This window comes from Trichoderma citrinoviride, assembly GCF_003025115.1.
Source record: "Trichoderma citrinoviride strain TUCIM 6016 unplaced genomic scaffold BBK36scaffold_10, whole genome shotgun sequence".
In the NCBI taxonomy this organism is placed as follows: Eukaryota; Fungi; Ascomycota; class Sordariomycetes; order Hypocreales; family Hypocreaceae; genus Trichoderma; species Trichoderma citrinoviride.
In genome coordinates this window covers 240,302-260,810 of record NW_020194718.1, presented here as the reverse complement: position 1 = coordinate 260,810, position 20,509 = coordinate 240,302, and the positions used below count along the sequence as shown (strand labels likewise).

Genomic DNA, 20,509 nt, shown 5'->3' with positions numbered 1-20,509 from the left:
TGGAAATTTTTTGGTGTTGTGTTATTGGCAGGTTTCTCAGACGTACTGTGCAGCGGCGGCGTGTATGGGAGGGTACCGGTGGGGTACTTTTGAGCGAAGAAAGTGGGAACCGGGGATGCAAGAACCTCAACGTTGCAGGATAGACGAAAGATGGAATATTAGATGAGGGCCGCGATCTGTATAAGCCAGTCCTTGCACAAGAACGGAGATGTTTATTTGGTAAGAGAAAAAAGAGACGAATGTGAATTGAAGCAAAGGAAAAGAAGGAAAAAGGGAGGAAGCTTGAGGTGGCGGACGAGGCGCTGTTTTTTAATACTTTGAATGAGGCATGCTGGTTTTTACGATGTAGAATTGAGTATCTTGGGGGCAGTCGGAGTCGGTCGGTCGGGCTACAGGAAGAACCAAGGGAGGGAAATAAGGTAAAGAAGATGGTAAAGTCGCACAAGGTAGCGTTATAGTGAGAAGAAACCGTACTGTACTGATACGGAGTACGAGTACGGGCGCCACGGGCAGAGTAAGAGTACGAGGTCACCCTGTTCATGTTTGGTGCAAAGGGCATGGGCATAGTACTTTATGGTATTACTGCTATTACTAAGGTACATCATTGTTTTGCTGCGCAGCCTTTCGGCGATTCCAGATGGGTTACTATTATGAGGGATGATGCTGATGGACAGGGGTTGATTATGTTTTGATTTTACTTTATTTTCATTTTTATTTTTGTTGTGTTATTAATGGTTGAAGCATTTGGAGTCGTTTTTACCTTGGGTGGACGGCAGTTCTGGCTGGGGGGCACGGTGCGAGAGGGTGCGGACTACCAAGGTACATAAGGTACATAACCGGTGCCGAGGCGAGGGCGGTGCGAGGCAGTTGGACGCGGGCTGCGGTGCTGCCGAGATGGCGCGCCTCGTAAGGCTGCAAAGTGACCTCGAAAGACAGATACTAGATAGTCCTTCAAAGAAAAGATGGGTGAGAATGGTGCGTCAAGGAGTATGACCTGTGAGATTGAACAGATGCACAATGACGAGAACGGGGGTGGGTTTTATGACGGGGAATCCAGTACATGTAGCTCAGCCTGGGTTGGTGCAGGTGTAAGTCGAAGCTCACTAACTTTGGGGTGCCCTTGGGAGTTGAAAAGCCTGAGCTTGCTGTGCTGACTTGCATGGGCAGGATGGATGGGGGGGGGGGGGGAGGGGGGAGAAAATGCGTATTACATAGTATCATGCTAAGTTGTTGGCTTACATGTGAATGTGCCTGGGCTTGTCGGAGGGAGGCAACATGAAGTTTTGCTGCGTCGAGATGCGTAAGGCTGAGTGGTGGGCGGGATGGATGGGAGGGAATGAGTACTAATGACGGGGAGTGTGCATGTGCGTTGCTTGTTATCGGCTGGTTGTCTGTCTTGATGATGGGAGTTTGAAGAATAGTATTCTGTTTGTCCATACGATGGAAAGGCTTTTGAGGAGTTATAACATATTCATTCCTATTCTGCGTGTAAGTCGAAGATCGGAAAAAGGACATCATCACCACAACAATTGAAAGCCATCATTGTCGTCATTCCAGCTGCATTCACGCCTTACTCGAACAAGAACACCTTGGATCCCTGCCCGCCTCCAGCTGACAATGTTGAAGTTCGCCCCTCGGCACAAACAACAGAACTAAACACCTCAAGCCCACACATGACAGACCTTACACGAAAAGGCAAAAGTGGCCAAGCGGCGCACCTGACAGCTCCCTAATACTAATTCATCAAACAACACGCAAACAGCAACCCGATGGCGTCAAACCATAACCCCCCCAACCGGGAAACGGCTCAAACAGCCACCGTACTCGTAGGTGCAGCAGATGGAACACTCACTCCCTGTAGATCCAGCGCCCTTGTCGCTAAATCCTCGGCGGCCCTTCAGCGCCGCTGCTCGCCGGAACTGGTCCGCTGGGTCGCTGTTGGACAGTAATATGTTCCACTGCCAGAATTGCCGGGGAGGGGCTGCAAGACGCGGCGGGTGGGGGAGAGTGACAAGCCGATGCAGCGGAGGGCCAAACCTGCTTTGATTGCGTCCTCGACATCGGCATCACTCCTCGCCAACTCACGACCAGATCCGTCCACTCCATCGACCGACTGACTGCCCGATTTTTGCCTCGTTTTTCATCGCTCGCCCTCTCTGATTCACGTCTACCCGAAACCTCGTCTTCAACCTCTTCCCACCCTCCGTTCCATCGTCTCTCTCTCTCTCTCTCTCTGTCCTTCCATCGTCTTCTCCCGCCGATCGACCCTCGTCTTCCGAGCCTCACCCGTCCATCCGCCTCTCCGAACCGAAACCGAATCGACTTGCTGCAAGCCTTACCGGCAACAGACACGCTACTGCAAGTCACGACGCACAGCTGGGCGACGCCGAGAAGTACACCTCGACAGCCTTGGACGCAACTCAGCTCTTCCATCTCCACATAACCCTTTTCGAGTTTCTTTCTTTCCGTTGGAACGGGCCGGAGAGTCCCTCGATAGTCGCCCATCATGAGCAGCCCGCGCCGTCGAATCGAGACTGATGTAAGTCGCCAGTCTGCGGCTTCTCCTCTGCCGCCTCGGGGAAGCGCGGCGAGTCTGTATGGATGTACAAAGGTTCCAAGGCTGATGAATCGTCTCTTTTCTCTGGATGATACAGGTCATGAAGTAAGTCGGGTCTCTCGACTCGGGCCTTGACGGACTTACAAAAACAAGTGTTTTGGCTAACAACCTCGCAGGATGTACGAACGCCAACGATGCACAACGCTTCTCTTGGCCCGACTGACACGAGCGATGCAGGTTGATGAGTGACTACGAAGTGACTCTTGTCAATGACAACAGTAAGCAGCAGCCTGAACAATCCTCCTCCAACGCTGCAGGACTGCTGACTGACTGACTCGTTGCAGTGTAAGGCATCGCCGACTGCGCCCTTTGTTTCCGCCCGTTTCGAACCGACCGATCTTATAATCCTTTTGCAAACTACTGATCACTTTCTGTCCTGCAGGCAAGAGTTCTTCGTCAGATTCAAGGGCCCAGCGGAGAGTAAGTTTTGGCATGGACAAGAAGAGGCGGAGAGCAGGCTGTTTTGTGTGCCACGACTAACGCGGCTCGGCAGCGCCCTTTGAGGGAGGTTTGTGGAAAGTGCACGTCGAACTGCCCGATACGTATCCCTACAAGTCTCCGAGTATCGGGTTTGTCAACCGCATCTTTCACCCCAACATCGATGAGCTGTGAGTCTGCACCGGAGCGAGAGGGAAGATGAAAAGTGAATGGTCTGCTAAGGCATGCCGAATCGAAACAGGTCCGGGTCTGTGTGTCTGGATGTCATCAACCAGACATGGTCTCCCATGTTCGATATGATCAACATTTTCGAGGTCTTCCTCCCGCAGCTCCTCCGCTACCCCAACCCGACAGACCCGCTCAACGGCGAAGCCGCTGCTCTTCTCATTAGGGAACCCAAGAGCTACGAAGCAAAAGTGAAAGGTGCGCCAATACCGCACGAGGTCGAACGAACAGGACGGGTTACTAACAGGCTTGGGGGTGGGTTCAACAGAATACGTCCAGAAATACGCAAACAAAGATTCCGTGGACGAGGCTGGCGCCGAGAGCGAGGATGAGGATGACATGTCCTCGGTGGCGAGTTTTGATGACGATGACGAGGAGCCTGCTGGCCAAATGGACGACGTATAGGGTGAAACACTTGATGTTATCACTTTGGACCCTTTTCTTTTCGTCTGTCAAATGTCACAGCGCTCGATTGAAGGAGCAAACCACTGCGGCCCAGTCAGCAACAGCAGCGTCACATGGGATTCAGTCATCAGCCTAACCAGCCAGCCACATCATCTCGAGTCTCGACTCCTTTTCTTCTCTACTTCGTTCGTTTCTCACCATTTTTGAAAAAGCAAGATGGGAGAGTTTCGTCTGCTCTATCTTGCCGGTACCTTGTCTGTCCCTTGTACTGCGAGTAGGGAGAAACAGACGTCTTGATCTGCAAACTTGTATCTCAGGAGTTTTGGTATGTACGTATGTCATGGATGGAGGGGGGGGGGCAGGTGTGGATGAGCAGCTCAGGGAAATGAGTGGTTTGTGTGTCAAAGTATGTTGAATAAGATACTTTTTTCGTTTAGGCGGAACAGACAGTTTACAGTATAGCTTCGTCAATCCATCTTTGATTAACATAAGATGTGGCTATGCGCCAGCTTTGGGGTATCATGTATGGAACGATGCCATGTCCTCCTGTTTCCCCCGTTTTGATTGATCCTCCTGTTGATAACGCCTAGTCTATCCAGCCCCCCCCCCCCCCCCCCCCCCCCGTGATGAAACGCCATTGACCCCGTAAAGAAAGTAAAAAGGGTAGAAGAAAAAAAAGAAGAGAAAAATAAACAAACCCGTCGCTCCAGATGTTTTCAATCAGAATCATACTCCACCAGCCCCTGCACCGACACTCTTGTCGCAACACCAGACACTACCCTGCCGTTGTCATTGTCCTTGTTCGCTCCTCCTCCTCCTCCTCCTCCTCCTCCGCCGCCGCCACCATCTGCATGCTTCCCCTTCTTTCGTCTAATGATGCCGAGAGACGACGACAATGACGGTCTTTCCGCCGCTGCTGCCCTGGTGTTTCCGCTGCTGCTGCTGCCGCCGCCGCCGCCGCCGTGATGTTGCTGTATGAGAAAGGGATCCTGCGCCGCGCGCGTGTTGGACAGGACGTTGGCTACAAAGGCCTCCTTTCGCCTCGACGCCTGCTTTTCGGCCTTGGACGCAATTTTTGGCTGCATCTGCGTCTGCGTCTTCTTCTCCGTCGCCGTCGCCGTCGAAAACAAGGGCTTCAGCAACGCCCCATCACCACCATCATCGTCATCCACCGCCCCGAAATCCACCAACGCAGCCCTCTGCGCATCCTCCTCCGCCTCCGGCACAAGCTCCAACCCCCCAAGCCCCATCCTATCCTGTAAATCCCGCGCCCTCGCGGCATCCTGCTCCCTCTGCTTGCGGCCCTTGCGAAAATCCCTCCGCAGGCGCTGGTTCAAGGCATACGGATCGCTCCAGTGGCGCTCCGACAGCGCCGCAAGATCCTCGATGCGGTCCGCCGCCATCTCGAGCCTCTTTCGGTCCGCGATTGTCCTTTCGAGGCTCGCAAAGGCATTGTTTCGCAGCTCGTCCCGCTCCTTGTCCGTCAGAATCACCGCCCCTTCTCCTTCTTCAACCCCCTCAGCAGCAGCTTTGGCGTCTCCGGTATCCCTCTTCCGCGCCCCCTCGACGACGACGTAGGCCGTGTTCTTCGGATCGGTCCTCATCTCAATCCACCCCCCGCACTCGGCGTGCCTGAAGCGAAAGCTCCAGACGGGCGTCGAAAAGTAGCTGCCCGCGCGCTTCTTCTCCGCGTTGAAGCGCACGCCCTGGCCGATGACGGTCGGCCTCGCGCAGTGCAGGCACCATATCGGGTACGGCATCTCGAAGCGCACCGTCAGGATGCCGTGCGAGGCGAGCTTGGAGGCGCGGCTGCCGAGGGCGTGTTTCCCGTGGAGGCGGTTGCCGGAGGGGACGGTGCCCTCGAGGTCCGGGGGGACGTAGCGTCCCATGTTGAAGCCCTGCATGGTGGGCGGTATTGCGCGATGTGTGAAAGGCGCTGGGGCGGTTTTGTTTTCGTTTGGTGGTGAGGATGATTTGGAGGGCAAGTTTGAGTTGCTGGATTCGAAAACGGAGAGGGTACAACTAATACGTCACTGGTGCTGGGGAGCTGGACCCTGGAATCAAGTGGGGCACTCGTTCGTGTAAGTCATCAACCGTTGACTTGACGAGTCTTGTGTCGTTCGATTCAAGTTTTAGATGTTAGGCAAGACAAGCTCATCAAACTGCTTTGCGCGAGAGTCCTGGGTCTGGGCTTCGATGTCTTGACTATTGGCAGAGTGCAGCCGCTGACAGGTCATGCCAGAGCTTGCATCACGCGGCAACACCACCCGAACTCCTAGAGCATCACGAATACACAAGGTATACCGCATCATCAACGCAACACTCCGTCTATTCGTCCCTCATCATCTATCATAATCACACCACATCACGTCCCAAGAGTCCAGCTCGGCGGCCTGTCCTTCACATCCCGCCCCCACCCCGACTCCTCCGCCCCGAGCACCAACTCCAGCGTCCACCCCTCCGTGAAGAACTCGTGCCCGATCCACGACCTCGTCCACGGCTTCCCATTCACCTTTGCGCTCTGCACGAAAATCTTGTCGTACGACGCGTCAAACCCAATGTTGCGCACCGTCGCCGTCTTCCCCGTCACCGGATGCCGGATGCTAATCTCCTCCACAAACGGCGGCGAGATCAGGTACACGTTCTGCCCCGCCACGGGGAACAGGCCCATGACGGAGAAGACGAGGAACGCGCCCATGGCGCCGGAGTCGTCGTTGCCCGGGAGGCCGCCGGGCGACGAGTTGAAGTCGGCGGGGACGTACTGGTGGATGCGCTTCGTGGAGAGGCCTGGCCGCCCCGTGTAGTGGTAGAGGAAGACGGTGAAGAAGACGGGCTCGTTGGAGATGTCCGCCAGCCCAGACGTGTGGAAGAAGTCGAGGCGCGAAATCATGGCGTCGTCGCCTCCGAGAAGCGAAATGAGGGATGAGACGGAGTGAGGGACGTAGCTTGTATGACACAGGTCAGCTTGCTCGACACAGCATAGATTAACGGGCTTCGAACTTACAAGAGATACTGCCAGATGCTGGCTTCAAACGTCTCACTCGGATTCGTAGTCAGCGAGCAGAACCCAGCCAGCGCAGAGCACGCAATGGGGTCCTGGAAGCCCCAAGTTCCGTTCTGGTACCGCGGCTGGAAGAAGCCCCTGAACCCCGTGTCGGTGCCGTTAATCAGCGACGTCTGGTCCGCCTTCCACAGGTTCTTCCAGTTCATGCTTCGTTCCTGGTACTTTGCCTGCAAGTCCCGTCTGCCGAGGCCACCGGCCAGCTCCGAGAGACAGTAGTCGTCGTACGCATATTCGAGCGTCCGCGAGATGCTGCGCGAGTTGGTCCCGAAGCCGTACGGGTCAAAGTCCAGGTAGGGAATGTAGTTGAGCTTCTTCCAGCTGTGGAGGCCGCCTCGGCCGTGGTACGACCACTCCTGCGGCTCGTTTTCGGCGTCGGCCATGACGGCTTCCAGGGCGAGTTCCCAGTCGATGGTCGTGCTGAGATTCTTCGCAAAGGCATCCGCGATGACGACGTCGGCGTTGGAGCCGCCTTGCGTCCAGCCTTTGCAGAGGGACATGCGGCAGTCGGGCATCCAGCCTTCGTGCTTGTAAATGTCGAGCAGGGCCTCTACCATTTGCGTCTGAGCATGGGGGTCGAGGATGGTCAACAGAGGATGCTGGACGCGAAAGCTATCCCAGATGCTACACACACACATACACACACATCCGTTAGATCTTCTCTCCTGGGACAAAGGGGCCAGATGTGAGCACAACTCACCAGTAAAAGGAGTCGAAATACGGCTTGTCGCTCTTCCAAAGCGGATTCTCCCCCGTGTAGTTCTGCGGCGAAATCATGTTGCGATAGACTCCGCTCCAGAAGCTCGTCATCAAGTCCTCCGTCGCGCCGCCGCTCTTGACGGAAATCGGACTCAGCTTCTCCGTCCACGCGCTCTGCGCCGCGTCGACAAGCCGATCAAAGTCCTCGAGCGGATTCGGCATCTCGCGCTCGGCGCTGCGGCACGCCTGCTCGCTGCTGATGTAGCTGATGCCCATGCGCACCGTCACGACGCCGTCGCCCGGGGGCTTGACGCGCACGAAGCCGCCGCCCTCGAGGAAGAAGAGGTTGAAGCCCCGCGTCAGGAAGACGTGCTTGGGGTCGGTGCCCGCGCGGCTGTTGACCCAGACGCCCGTCTCGTGGATCGCCGGACCGAACACGTCGGCGCAAAAGTACATGGCGTACGACCCGGCCCCGAAGCTGGGCAGAAACGTGCCGTTGCCCGTCATGCGGCCCGTCTTGTCGTCCACCTGGATCGAGGCGTTCTGCCGACTCTGCCACAGATCCGTCAGGTCCAGCAGAATCAGCGGATGCTTCGTCTTCGCTTCCTCCTCGTCCTCCTGCGGAAACGTGAAGCGGTACAGCGCCGCGTGCTGCGAGACAGTCATGTTCGCCGCGATGCCCGACTCCAGCTCCAGCCCAAAGTATCCCGGCCCCGCAGTCACCGAGTCGTTCACGTAGTGCAGCTTCCTGTCGCCGATGCGGAACCGGCACGAGTTGACGTCGCCATCGTCGGGGCAGACCTGCGGGAAGAGCGGGAAGTTGCCCAGGCTAGGGTTGCCCCCGGTGCCGCTGTCGTGCACGCTCGAGAACCCGACGACGTTGCTGCCGTCGAGGCCGAAGCCGCCCGTGTTCTGGCCGTCTACGTCCGCGGACGCCTTTGCGAGGCCGTAGGGGAGCGTTGCGCCGGCGAAGACGTTGCCGCCGTTGGTCGTGCCGATGAGCGGGTTGATGTACGAGAGGCCGTTGGGCGGCTTTTGTCCTGCTGCTGCTGCTGCGGCGGCGGCGGCGGCGTGTGCGGGCGAGGGACCGGGCAGGATGAGGGCGAGGGAGAGGGAGAGGAGGGAACCAGCTCTCAGACGCATCCTGACGAGGTGGAGAGGCCAACTGAAGCGACGATGGCCTCAATTGACTCTCGCAGACGTATATATATGTATATATATATATATACTGTATTAAGGATGATGTGCCAGCAAAGAGCGAAAGGAGAACATCAACCCGGCGAGCAAAGAGACATGGAAGCAGTCCCATATTTGTACGACATCCCTCGCGAGAGGGGGGGGGGGGGGGGGGGCAGCAAAGAGCGAAAGGAGAACATCAACCCGGCGAGCAAAGAGACATGGAAGCAGTCCCATATTTGTACGACATCCCTCGCGAGAGGGGGGGGGGGGGGGGGCAGACTCCGGCCAAGACCCTCTCCAATGCGACTGCACTTCTTCTCCGATGATATGTAACCTACATGTAGGTATGTAAGGTATACACAAAAGAGCTCTGCAGGCACGCCGGCTCTCTGCCATTAACCACCGCAAAATCACACAAACGCAGACGACGTCAGCGATCTGCATCAGATACGGCATGTCCCTCTCAGTGTGAAAGGCATTTGAATCAAAGTCACTAACGGCATTTCTGCCGACGGCTGCAGTTGGGCCCAAAGCATCCGCCTGGATGCAGAGGCATGAGGCGGTCATGATGATGATGATCAGATCCATGGGAGTCGGTTATCGTCAACCCCGCCTTGAGTGACGGGGGGAGTCGAGTATCAGTTGCCTATTGTAGACAAGCCGACCAACCAAAGAGCAGGGGGAAAGGCATCCAAGCGGTTGGAGAGGGGAGTTGAGGAGGGGAGTTGCACAGATGACTTGGGAGATGGGACGGAACTGGAGTTTGTGGTCTCGTCAGCTTGGGCGAAAGTAAAAGTCATGAGTATAAAGTGAGTCTTCAAGCCATAATTACAATATAAAAAACTTCATTCATTGCGTCGTCGCTATTCATGCATACTGTGACCCGCATCCAAGTGAATCCGCGTGTCATGATCTATAACCCAAACGTATGATATAACCAACCGTAGATGCGTGCCTCATGTTTTCATCCAAGCAGGAAAAGAAAAGAAGAAAATGGAGGAAACTCGAAACACCAGCAACAGACAGCAATCAGGACCAGCGTACGTCATTAACTGGGCCATTCGTCACATCAGGGCATCTCGAACTCGCCATCTTCGTTGAGTTTGCCGATAACGGGCTCTAATAGAACTGGGAGGATTTCGGCGGCATCCTTGCCAAAGGCAAAGTCGCCCGGCTTCACCTTGAACATCTCCGCCTCGTCTTCCGCTTCGAGGTTGATGGTGACGATGCGCGCGCCGAGCTTGCGGGCCTTGTCGATGTAGCCAGCAGCAGGGTAAACGCCCGCCGAGGTGCCAATGACGAACATGAGATCCTTGAGACGAGAGGCAAGCATTAGCATAGACCCAGCCACTACCTCGAAAGGGAGAACAAAGAAAAGGGGGAGTCCCAGCCTACGTACCAGCGGCTCAGCACGTAGCCATGCCGAAATATCCATCATCATGGTCGCGTCCAGGTCCTCTCCGAACCACACCACGCCCGGCCGCTGCAGGCCGCGGCTGCACTGCGGGCACTTGGGCAGCTCGTCCTCGGTGATGTGCTTGACGCGGTGGTACGGGTCCAGCAGCGGCAGCGGCTCACCATTGGGCATGTCAACCGAGGCCGGGGCGAGCGCGGCGCAAAAGGGGTCGTCGAAGTTGCCTTTCTGCATCCAGTCGCAGCTCTCGTTGGAGCACTTGATGTCGAAGAGGGAGCCGTGGAGGCACTTTAGCTGTGATGGGGGGTGTTCTGCTCGCTGCGAGAGGTCTAGGTGGTGGCGGCAACTCCATGGTTAGCCAACAAACATTGCCGTCAAATACATACAAGGGCCTTCCGACCCCTCTTCCCACCGATTCTCCTCCTGAAACTCACTGTCAACGTTCTGCGTCAGACACAAAAAGTCCGTATTCCGCCTGGCCAGCGCAGCCAGCGCCCTGTGCCCATTGTTGGGCTCTGCCTTGAGCGCCAGGTGCCTCCGGTAGGCGTAGAACAGCCAGACCATGCCGGGGTCCATCTTGAAGGCCCGCACCGTCGCCAGCTGGGTGGCATCGTAGTTTCGCCAGAAGCCGCCGGCGCCCCGGAACGTGGGCAGGCCGGACGAGGCTGACAGGCCGGCCCCACAGAGGGCGAGGATGCGGCGGCTGGACCGCAGCACTTCGTGGAAGGCCTCGATGTCGTTGTGAGGGGCCATGGGGCGGGAGACTGGGTCGGGTCTTGATTCGGATTGCGTTTTGTCGTGGCGGTTTGCGATTGTCTGCTTGTAGCTTGACGCTTGACGCTTGACGCTTGATGCTTGCTCTCCGGTGAGACGGGTAGTATTCGTCTGGTTAGGTATGCCGTCACCAGCGAAAGACTTGCTAATCCCACCACGACTTGTACGGTAGGCAGAAGAAGATCAAAACGCTGAGTCAGACCACCCAGGGAAATCAAATCCGTCCACGGAGAAGCAACGAGCGATGAGAGGAACGGCTCAGAAAACGATCTGACGAAGAGCAAGGAAAAGCGAGAGGTGACACAAAGGAGGGGAAAGACGCTGGCCAGACACAGAAAGCAGGAAGCAGCTCAGGTTGGTTACTCAAATAGCTCCGTCCTTGCTGGCGGCTCGCGCACCTGCACCTGCAGCAGAAGCGGCGCAAGGAACAGTTAGCGATTAATATTAGCAGCTGCGGAAAAGGCAACGAGGCTGCAGTATCACGATGGCTGGCGACTGGAGGCTTGCAGGGGCGCCAAAGCCGGGGCGTTTAAACGAGCGTTTCGGGAGGCGGGCGCGCAAGACAAAAGGACAGGAAGCTGATGACGAGAAAACAACTGAGAAAAAAAAAAAAAAACAGCCAGAGAGAGAGCGCGGCATCGGAAAAAATGCATGCGCGATGCCAGCTCTACCTGGCCGGCCTGGGCAAGGTCCTGACTGACTGAAAGCTCCATTTGACAGCTCCACGTACCAGAGACCTCGTCATGGCAGTGCGGGCTGCAGGCAGAGCCCGTCCCTGCGACCTCTGTGCATTGGGCCTTTGTGGGAGCAAAAGGACGTCATGCGATTGGAGCGCGGGCTTTGGGCAGTTGGAGTTGCATGCGATTAATGACTAGACGGCGAGCATTTTCCTCTTTTCCTCGTTGTGCGCGCTCCGCAGCGTTGGTGTTGTCGAGGTGATTGGCCGGAAGCGGCTCCGTACCAGGTAAGACGTGCTCCTGTACTTCTAGGTAGGTATTATCTATAAGCCGGCCGCATTGGACTGGCATCACAAGCTGGGCATCTACAATTTAAGAGAGAAGTTTGGTGACAAGGCAATACACGTATCCTGCCGTCGAATTTGTCTCGCCACAGGGCTGACTGATGTGTCTTTGCTTTACGGCACTTGGACTCCAGCTTTTAGAACCGGGCCAGACCCTGAAGCCAGCCCCAGCCACCTTCTATAATTAGCGACAATGGGGGGTTTGACAACCCATCAGCCAAAACTCTAAACGAAGGTGGCTTTTCCCTTTCAATGTGTTCTTTCTCTCGAGGAGTGGGTCGCGGAGATGCGATTCCATGTGATTATGAAGACTCTGAGCCTCAAAAGTTGATATGAATGAGATGTTCGTTCTCTACAGCGGGGGTGCCTCAAAGCATTATCGGCTCTGGAGAGGGGAGATTCTCATACAACTAAGTACCATATAGGCGCTTACGTAACAGTGGCAGTAACGCTGCATCACCAGCATCAACATTGGTATGTAGGTACATGTACATAGCTCTCATGCATCAACGAGGCAAACATCAGACGCAGACACAGCTCAACCATGCGCGTGGATGCAAGTGATCTGATCCAAGGAACGCACTGGGCACCGCGGTATGCACCTTGCCGCTGTCGAGGCACATGTATAGTAGTTCGTCCCATGTGTCCCGTGCAACCAACCAGACAAGTTTGGAAGCCATCTCAAGAATGCAGACGCGAGCTGATCGTCGTGCCGATTGCTTCTCAACCGCATACTACTACGACAGATATCGCAAGATGAGAGTCTGATTCAATGGCAGCCAACAGAACTTGCAGCATCGGCTCGATGGCTTCGTGTCCTGTCTACATGCGGCGGTTGCCATCACCACTTCTTACCGAATTTTGTACCATCATCGTATCGTGGGCACCACCTAACCTGGATAATGGATCTGGATTGCACGGAGACTTCAAATGCAACAGATGTACGTACTAGAAAGGTTTCAACGGTGCTTCAGGCCCATACTCGTACATGTGAACTGCGCTGAGGGGCCGTAAACGTCAAAGCCGTGGTACGTCGTAATCATTGATAGATGGATAACTTGACGGCTGCCCATCCTGCACATCGATAACCCAAATTCTCGATCTTGACGAACCCAGACGCAAACCACAAGGGCAAAGACGAAGAAAACAAACAAACAAACAAACAAACAAAGCAACCACAACAACCGGTTGGTCGGGCTCTAGTATTGCGTCAAAACACTGTCTGAGACACCACTGCCTATCTGAGGACAACCACGAGTTACCCGAGCGGGCAGTGTGCGCAGCTACGAAGTACGTAGTAGTCATAACAAAACATGTACGTTCGCTCATATGATACAACAACCGACGAGTTGAATGGTCTGCGAACAAAAGCTCCGCCGCAAAAGGCCGAGAGATTTACGACTTGGAACCCTCATCACAGCGGGAGGCAACCCGAAATCCCACTATACAAACATCATCAAAAGGGAGTACTACGTACTTCGTACTGCTGCTTCAACTGAAGCGAATTGTACATACTACATACGAGATCGCATGCACGTTCCTCTAATACCCCTCAATTTTCGATACGGCGACAAATCTCCAAGTACGAGCAATGTCTTTCGTGTTTCTGAAGCAAAGATGGCCAAAGTTCCAGATCCTCCTTTGTCGCAACTCATCGAGCCGGGAGAAAGGGAAAGCCGCGGCCACGGCTCTGTCTCATCCCGCCCTTGCAGGAGCAAAGAGCAAAATCTCGATCTTCCCCCCCAATGTCGTAGTAGTGAACCGGTGAAGGGAAGGGGAGACGAAAGCAGATGGATAGCCTTTTCCCCTTCTTCCTCCCCTTGTTCCTTGTCTGTTTCTGTACCGATACTAATAAGACACACACAAAAAAAAAGGTCAAATGAGTGATTCGGAGAGGCCAGAGCTGAAAGGGAAAGAGGGTGCGAGGGCTGGCTTGGCTGCCCGAGCTGTGTTTCGTGTGAGTCGTCGCGACGATGATTCAAAACAGTGGCTCGACAGTAAGTTGCATGTTTCAGACGGATGTGATCACGGGCTTGGGGCACAAAAACAGCAGATGAAGCTTTCCTCTTCTTTTCATCGACTTTGCTTTGGTTTTTTCTCACCCAGGGAGTAATCATACTTCGTGGTACTAATAATAAGCAAGTAGGTATGTATCTACCTCGTCATGGGTCAGAGAACAATTAGAGGTGGTTTGCAAGATCAAGCCGTATGCGGCCATGCCCGACATGATCACTGAGCAAGCAACGGAGTAGTACTACTATGATAGGTACCTTACGTTACATGTAAGCCTGCTATGAAAAGAGTCAATGCCCAGGTTGCCCACTCCCCCTCCCTCAGCGGTGAGGCCGTATTAGAAATGAATACGAGAGGGACGGTATGCAGCGGCCATCACCAACCGAGATACGTGTGAGTGACTGTGCTGAAGGTGCGAATGGAAAAGAAAAGAAAAGAAAAAAAAAAAAGACGAACCTTGAGATTGAGTGTGTGAACGTATGAACCGTATGAACTGATGTGTCTGTTTGTGGTGTAAGAGCAATTTTAGATGTGGTTTTGTTTGTAGGCGCCCTGATAACACGCAATGCATACAAGTCCACTTAGAAGGATGAAGGCGCATGCATTACTAGCAGGACAAGACAGGTCAGGTCAGGACAGGCCCAGTGTTCGTGGAATACGAACAATTCTTCTTCCGAAAAGCCTCACATGCCCGCACAAGACTTGGCTGGGGGAGAGAATCTGATCATCTACTTACTTACTTACATTGGTAGTAGTAGCCAGGATACCTACTCACACGACAGGAAAAGACACGAAGAAAAAAGAAAGAGAAAAAGAAAAAGATGTAAATTTAGAAACATCACTGCAAAAAGTGCCGACCACCCACCCACCTTAGCGCAGCGGGTTCCCCCGTATCTTCCATATCATCATCATCTTGAAATCATATCATGCCATCGGCAATCTCGTGTTAAGGCGAAAAAAAAATGAGAAAAGAGAAGAAAAGAAGCTATTCTTATCGCTGCGGTGCCGCGCATGCAAGGCTAGATGAGCTGGCGGTGCTTGTGAATAAGTGGGAGCTTGAAGAAGGGAAAAAAAAAAGGGCCATCAAATCAGATGAGCAAGCCCTGACTCGGGGCGCCGTTGATACCAGAACTGTAGATGCTTGGCGTGACAGCTTCAGTAATACTACTACACCTCGGTAACTGCAGAGGAGGCGGCCATGGCGGCTGACTCCGGAGCTAAACTCGGGAGGCAAAATCCAAAAATATCACTTGAAGGGTGGATGAGATCCAGAAGCAAGTATCCGATCATGGTTGGAAACCAAGAGAAACCAATGCATGATGCAAACAATTCACATTGTATGGCAGAGAAGGAAGATGAAGAGACTTGGAAGAATGCACGATGAAGTGAAACAACCCACTGCTCGACGAGGCAAGAGAAAAAGACCACAGACAGCCTGCCAAGCAGCCAATTTTAAGACAACGGACAATAGACGCTCTCCCATGGACCAATACGGCAATCGCCGTGCCGGGGGGCTTGGAGTTGTTCACGCATGGCATCGCGTGTAATTGGACCGGCCGGGCGCCTCTTTTTGACTCATGAAAAAAGGAAAGGACAGCCATCGAAAGTGCTCAGAAAGAAAAGGAACAGGAGAGTTGAGGATTTGCCGATACGTAGTAGAAGCAATTCCCCAGTGCTCCTGGCCACCATGAAGATGTGAATGACTAGAAACGGTATTGACCAGCCAGTGAACTCCGTGGAGGTACCCTGCTGAATACGAAGGGGGCCCATACGAAGCGCATGTGCATGTACACGCAGCACGGTGAGAGGGCAGTTGCCGCAGTGCCGTACTGTAGCAAGTTGTAGCCCAGAAGGTGGCAGCTGGAAGGGGAATCGGCACGAGAGCCTTTCCCCCTCGAGATGTGGTTTGGGGTCACGGGGCCGGCATTTCGACCTGGGGTTCCCGGACTCCTTTTGGTTCTTGTGTCTTCTTTTGACGTTCAGTCTTGAGGGAGAGGCCCTCCCGGTGCTCCGTGCGAAGGGGGCTTGAGTATGGGGTTCTGTTTTTGGGTACATGATATCATGGTCACGGGCAACTAGCCACCTGGGTACGGGGAGGACGGGAACAAGCACGGGTACTCGTACGAAGTACCCTGTTGTTGCCTTGCCAAGCACTTTCCCGACTCCTCGTGAAGAAAAGCCAGGAAAAGGAAACACAAAAGAGGGAGAAAAAGGGTGTGGAGGGGCGAAGAAGGGGAGCCAGCGAGGGAGGTTGGGCAGCCCTCCTGGTGTAAGCTGTCGGTAGGGCAGCTGCAAGTTTCCGCCTGCCCAACTTGCCAACCCAGAGCCGTCAAGTGTATGTATTGCAGAAACCGAAAACTGGAACCATGACAATTTCTTGGCTTGTGCTTCTCCATCCCCGTAGCAGAGACTGTGCTGTAGTAGTTGTAAGTACGCGCAATGCTCCGGCGATCGGACGAGCTTGGAGTGGACTGAAGTGGCTGATGGGGAGGAGCTTCTGATTGGAATAACCATTCTTCAGCTCTGTGTTGAGGACCTCTTGTGACGAAACTTTGGGGAGCTGTGCTCCGAGCTGGGTCTCATAATTGTATGAGAAGTTGCCATGGAGCAGGTTTGCATGAGTTACTATAACCGAAGTTGTCAGCCAAGGCGTTTTACTGTGCTGCTAGTAGTAGTGGACGCTCTGGCATCATGGCGGAGCAGAGCAGCCTCGGGGGAGTAGGAGGAGGGGCTTGATGGATCGGATCGGATCAGAGGGAGTCGGAAATAAAGAAGGCGGAAAGAAGAAGAAGAAGCAGATGAGGAAGGCTGACTGACCTGATTAGTAGGGTAATATCTACAGTGTTTGTCACACGGAACATGCATGAAGACGACGACATGCAGCAGACAACGAAGCTGTAGATTTGATACGTTAGATTGCTGTGCGCTCGTAGGGTGTAGCGCCTGTCATACGGCACACAGCAGCTGCAGATAGCACCAGGTACGTGGACTTCGTACGAGTCTGGAGAGAGGAAATTGATATGATTCATGGGTATCTTGGGGGTGGGTTGATGGGCCAGGTGGGATCACCGTGCCGAGGCGCTTGTCCGATAGAGGCTGGTTGCAACCGGGGCCCTGCGGCGGGGTCTCGGAACAGCGAGGGATGGGAGGAAGAGGAAGAGGCCGGCGGCTGACATTTTTACGAGATTCTGGCGACGTCTTGTAGCGGTACCTCGTACTTTGTAATTGAGGTTCCCTTTCGCCTGTTGTTGTTGTTGTTGTTGTTGTCGCTGCTTTGAAGGGCTCGGCAACAGGCCAGAAGCACAGACGGCGAGGAGGGAGGGCAAAGGTCGAGCGAGCGTGCTGCTGGTGAGGGCACCGTGCTTGTGATGTTCCGCTCGGACGGTGTTTCCAGTGTTTTTCCCAGCTCGAGGCCCGGAGTGGCAACAAGCTCGCAAGGCTCTGACGACGATCGATCTCAGCCGCTCGGCGTCTCGAAAGGGGGAGCCTCCGTGACACGACACGGTGTCTGGGCGAGCTGCACGAACGCCGCTCGATCGGAGGTGCCACGATCACAGCGGGAGTTGTCGTGCGTTATCGCCTGGTTTCGCAACCACGGCGCCTTTTGTGGCTCGTTTGTCGTCGTTGTACTCGTACTTTTGTGACGGAGCTCTGACAGTCGACCCCCTAGGCCGAGAGCATGCATGTCCAGACCCTGCAGCGCCAACGGGGCCGTCATCAGGGGTAAATCCGCCCACCAATGACGTTGGTGCCTCTCCAGGGTCCTTTTTTCTCACACCCGCTCGCAAACTGCACGACGACGAGGGAGCGACGATGCTTCGACTGCTGGACATTGTCGTACTGTGCCCGTACTGTACGTTACGGCGCCGCGTGCCGTGCTGTAGTAGTAGTTGTAGGAGTAATATCAGCGGCCGAGCGAAACGGGCGACATGCTACATGCTGCAAGGCAGCGCACATGTAACCTCCCTAAAGCAGCAGGTCCTGTGGCAGCGATCCCCAACGGCTGTTTCGAAAAGAGGTGCGAATCGCTGCTAGTGGTGATGCTTTTCTTGTTGATTACCGTGATTGACAAGCCAACGGACCGAAACGGAGCTGGAAGAGGAAGATGGGAAGAAGAAAAAAATTGGGCAAGCAAGCACGGGGCGCCGTGTGAGCTGACTGTGTGTGCGATTGTTTGCGTGGTTTTGGCTCTGGGTCTGCGATCTGGGCTGGTGTTTGAGAATCGGCGGGCCTCTGCGCGTCATATGGCCCATCTTTTGTGATTCATAGATTTTCGCTGCCTGTAAAGATTGTCGCTCATCAGTTGCTGCTCACGAAGCGAGACAGTAGTTGCAATACAGTATCGCGCAAAGTGGCGGTAGCAAAGTGCGGCGATTCATCAGAGAAGGATTGAGAAGATTGTAGATACTCCGTAGGTGGGCAGGTATTCGTAATACGAGGCTACTGCCTTATCTGTGCTGCTGTATCGTGTGGGTGCCGCTGCAGACGCCTTTGATGCGCTCCAAAAGCACCTCCCGGCGGGTTACGCGTACCGGTACGAAGTCGAGCCACCTTCACTTGGCTGCGTGACTGTGCAGTGCTTCGTATCTAGACTTAGTACCTAGGTATGAGGTAACTGCAGGTGCAGTGGGAAAGAAACGGCTGATAACGGGGAACCGCCGCCACGTTGGATCTGGCGACTGGCTGGGTCAGGCGGCCACGCAGCTTTCTTCTCTCCTCCTCATGTTCGACCCTCTCTCTTGTCCCCAATTCGAAGCCTCTGGGCGGCTGCAACATGGGAAACCGGCGACACGAGGCCCATTTGGGCTACCGGCAGGTCGGAAATGGCAGCCAGCCAGCAAATACGATGCGGAGTATCGCTACTCGCGCTGGGTGCATAGCCGCAGCCGGGCTGGCCAGCGTCGAGTATTGCTACCTTGGACGAGCACTAATCGCCAATAATTGACAGCCCGGCCAAGACTGGCAGCGCCACCAACACGAGGCCAGGCGTCGCCCACCGTTCTGGACCCTGGCGCCCTCTCCACTGCTGAGAGCCGAGGGGCTGGGGGTGATTCAGAGCTTCGACGCTGGCGGCTGCTCTGCTGGTCTCACTCGGGCTGGCTCAGCCGCCCTCGCTGGTTGGCCACCGCCGGCGCAACCAGGCAGGTATCGACAGGGGCCTCCCTCGCATCGCCGGTCTTGGCCCTGCAGGGATTTGCGACAGGGGGGCCGAGTGGTGGGACCCTGGGCTGGGCTCAGCACCACGGGGGACAGTGTGCGCAATGGAATACTGCCAGATCCAGCCCGCCAGCCAGCCTGCCTACCTCAGTCAACCGCCGAGTCCTTCACATACTAATAAGACACGCATCTCACCACCGCCTCGATCCCTCTCCTCCTCCTCCTCTTCTCTCCTTCTTCCCTCGTCCCTCTTATTAATTCCCCATCACGCTGCCTCGAGCCCCTCCAACCTTCCTCGAGCCTCCTTCCCGCGTCTTTCTCTTGCGCAGTCTCTCGCTACCAGCTCTCGGCCTCAGTCTTGACCCGACCATCGCTTAGGTGTAATAATCGTTTCTCTTCTCGCCAAATCTTTACCAGCCCGCCAATTCGGCTATATATAAACGCATCTTTTCGACCAGCACTCGCTATCGTATAATCAATCCGCAAACATGCTGTCCAAGACCTTCACCACCGCTGCTCTGGCTCTTGCCGCCTCTACCCTGGTGTCTGCCCAGACCTCCACTGACTGCAACCCCCTTGAGAAGAGTAAGTGAATCATCTGCAACCAAACGGGCAATATCGAGAGGAGTTTTGGGAAGGAGGCACTTTGACGACGCTGGATGTCATTGGGAGGCATCCGTATCTTGTTCAAGGACAAAATCACTGACAGCTCCTCACAGCCTGCCCCAACGACCCTGCCTTTGGTAAGAACTCGGGCAACTGCGACTTCAGCAAGGGCGCCTGCAGCAGCTTCGAGAGCCTGCCTGGAACAACCCTCAAGTACAGCGGCAACGGCGCTGTCTTCTCCATCAGCACCGAGACGGAGGCTCCCACCATCCGCACCGGCAAGTACATCTTCTTCGGCCGCATCGATGTCGAGGTCCAGGCCGCCGCTGGTGCCGGTATCGTGACCTCTGCCGTCCTCCAGTCCGACGATCTTGACGAGGTATGTCCCCTTTTGGTCCTTTGCTTGATCAGCAGCAAGTCTTGCTGACGTGATTCCAGATCGACTGGGAGTGGGTTGGCGGCGACAACGCCCAGGCTCAGACCAACTACTTCAGCAAGGGCAACACCGCCACGTACGACCGTGGTGCTTTCCACCCTGTCGACAACCCTCTGGGATCTTTCCACACCTACTCCGTGGAGTGGACTTCTGCCGGTGTCACCTGGCTGATCGACAACAACGTTGTCCGCACCCTGACCGCTGCCAACGCCGAGGGCGGCGCCTCTGGCCTCCCCCAGACCCCCATGCAGGTCAAGCTCGGAACCTGGGTCGCCGGCCGCAAGGACGCTCCCACGGGCACCGTCGAGTGGGCCGGTGGCTACACCGACTTCTCCAAGGCTCCCTTCGTCGGCTACTACAAGAGCATCTCCATTGTCGACTACGCCGGTGCCGACGCACCCACCTCCAAGAGCGTCAAGGAGTACATCTACGGCGACCACAGCGGCTCCTGGCAGAGCATCAAG

The 20,509-nt window shown here is 55.2% G+C and overlaps 5 protein-coding genes across 5 annotated transcripts; 2 read left to right on the top strand and 3 right to left on the bottom strand.

Annotated features, from left to right (window-relative positions):
* Positions 1–2,506: 2,506 nt before the first annotated feature.
* On the top strand, positions 2,507–3,686 carry BBK36DRAFT_140708 (hypothetical protein; the record flags this gene model as incomplete). Its single annotated transcript, XM_024897473.1, has 7 exons — positions 2,507–2,539; positions 2,621–2,628; positions 2,795–2,836; positions 3,000–3,037; positions 3,111–3,225; positions 3,297–3,478; positions 3,549–3,686. 7 exons carry the CDS (start codon positions 2,507–2,509, stop codon positions 3,683–3,685), a joined length of 555 nt encoding a protein of 184 aa, XP_024747905.1.
* Positions 3,687–4,662: 976 nt separating this feature from the next.
* BBK36DRAFT_1093929 (DUF455 domain protein) lies at positions 4,663–5,589 on the bottom strand (the record flags this gene model as incomplete). The annotated part of the gene is made up of 1 exon (XM_024889050.1): positions 4,663–5,589. A coding segment is annotated over one exon (927 nt), but the record flags the coding sequence as incomplete, so codon positions are not given.
* Positions 5,590–6,050: 461 nt separating this feature from the next.
* On the bottom strand, positions 6,051–8,588 carry BBK36DRAFT_140701 (glycoside hydrolase family 92 protein; the record flags this gene model as incomplete). The annotated part of the gene is made up of 4 exons (XM_024897472.1): positions 6,051–6,630; positions 6,690–7,370; positions 7,447–8,494; positions 8,534–8,588. The coding sequence occupies 4 exons, from the start codon at positions 8,586–8,588 to the stop codon at positions 6,051–6,053; spliced, it is 2,364 nt and encodes a 787-aa protein (XP_024747903.1).
* A 1,105-nt stretch (positions 8,589–9,693) lies between these two features.
* On the bottom strand, positions 9,694–10,791 carry BBK36DRAFT_1123065 (DHS-like NAD/FAD-binding domain-containing protein; the record flags this gene model as incomplete). Its single annotated transcript, XM_024891011.1, has 3 exons — positions 9,694–9,936; positions 10,024–10,367; positions 10,473–10,791. 3 exons carry the CDS (start codon positions 10,789–10,791, stop codon positions 9,694–9,696), a joined length of 906 nt encoding a protein of 301 aa, XP_024747902.1.
* An 8,700-nt stretch (positions 10,792–19,491) lies between these two features.
* BBK36DRAFT_1096064 (glycoside hydrolase family 16 protein) lies at positions 19,492–20,509 on the top strand (the record flags this gene model as incomplete). The annotated part of the gene is made up of 3 exons (XM_024889084.1): positions 19,492–19,588; positions 19,723–19,988; positions 20,048–20,509. Coding segments are annotated over 3 exons (825 nt in total), but the record flags the coding sequence as incomplete, so codon positions are not given.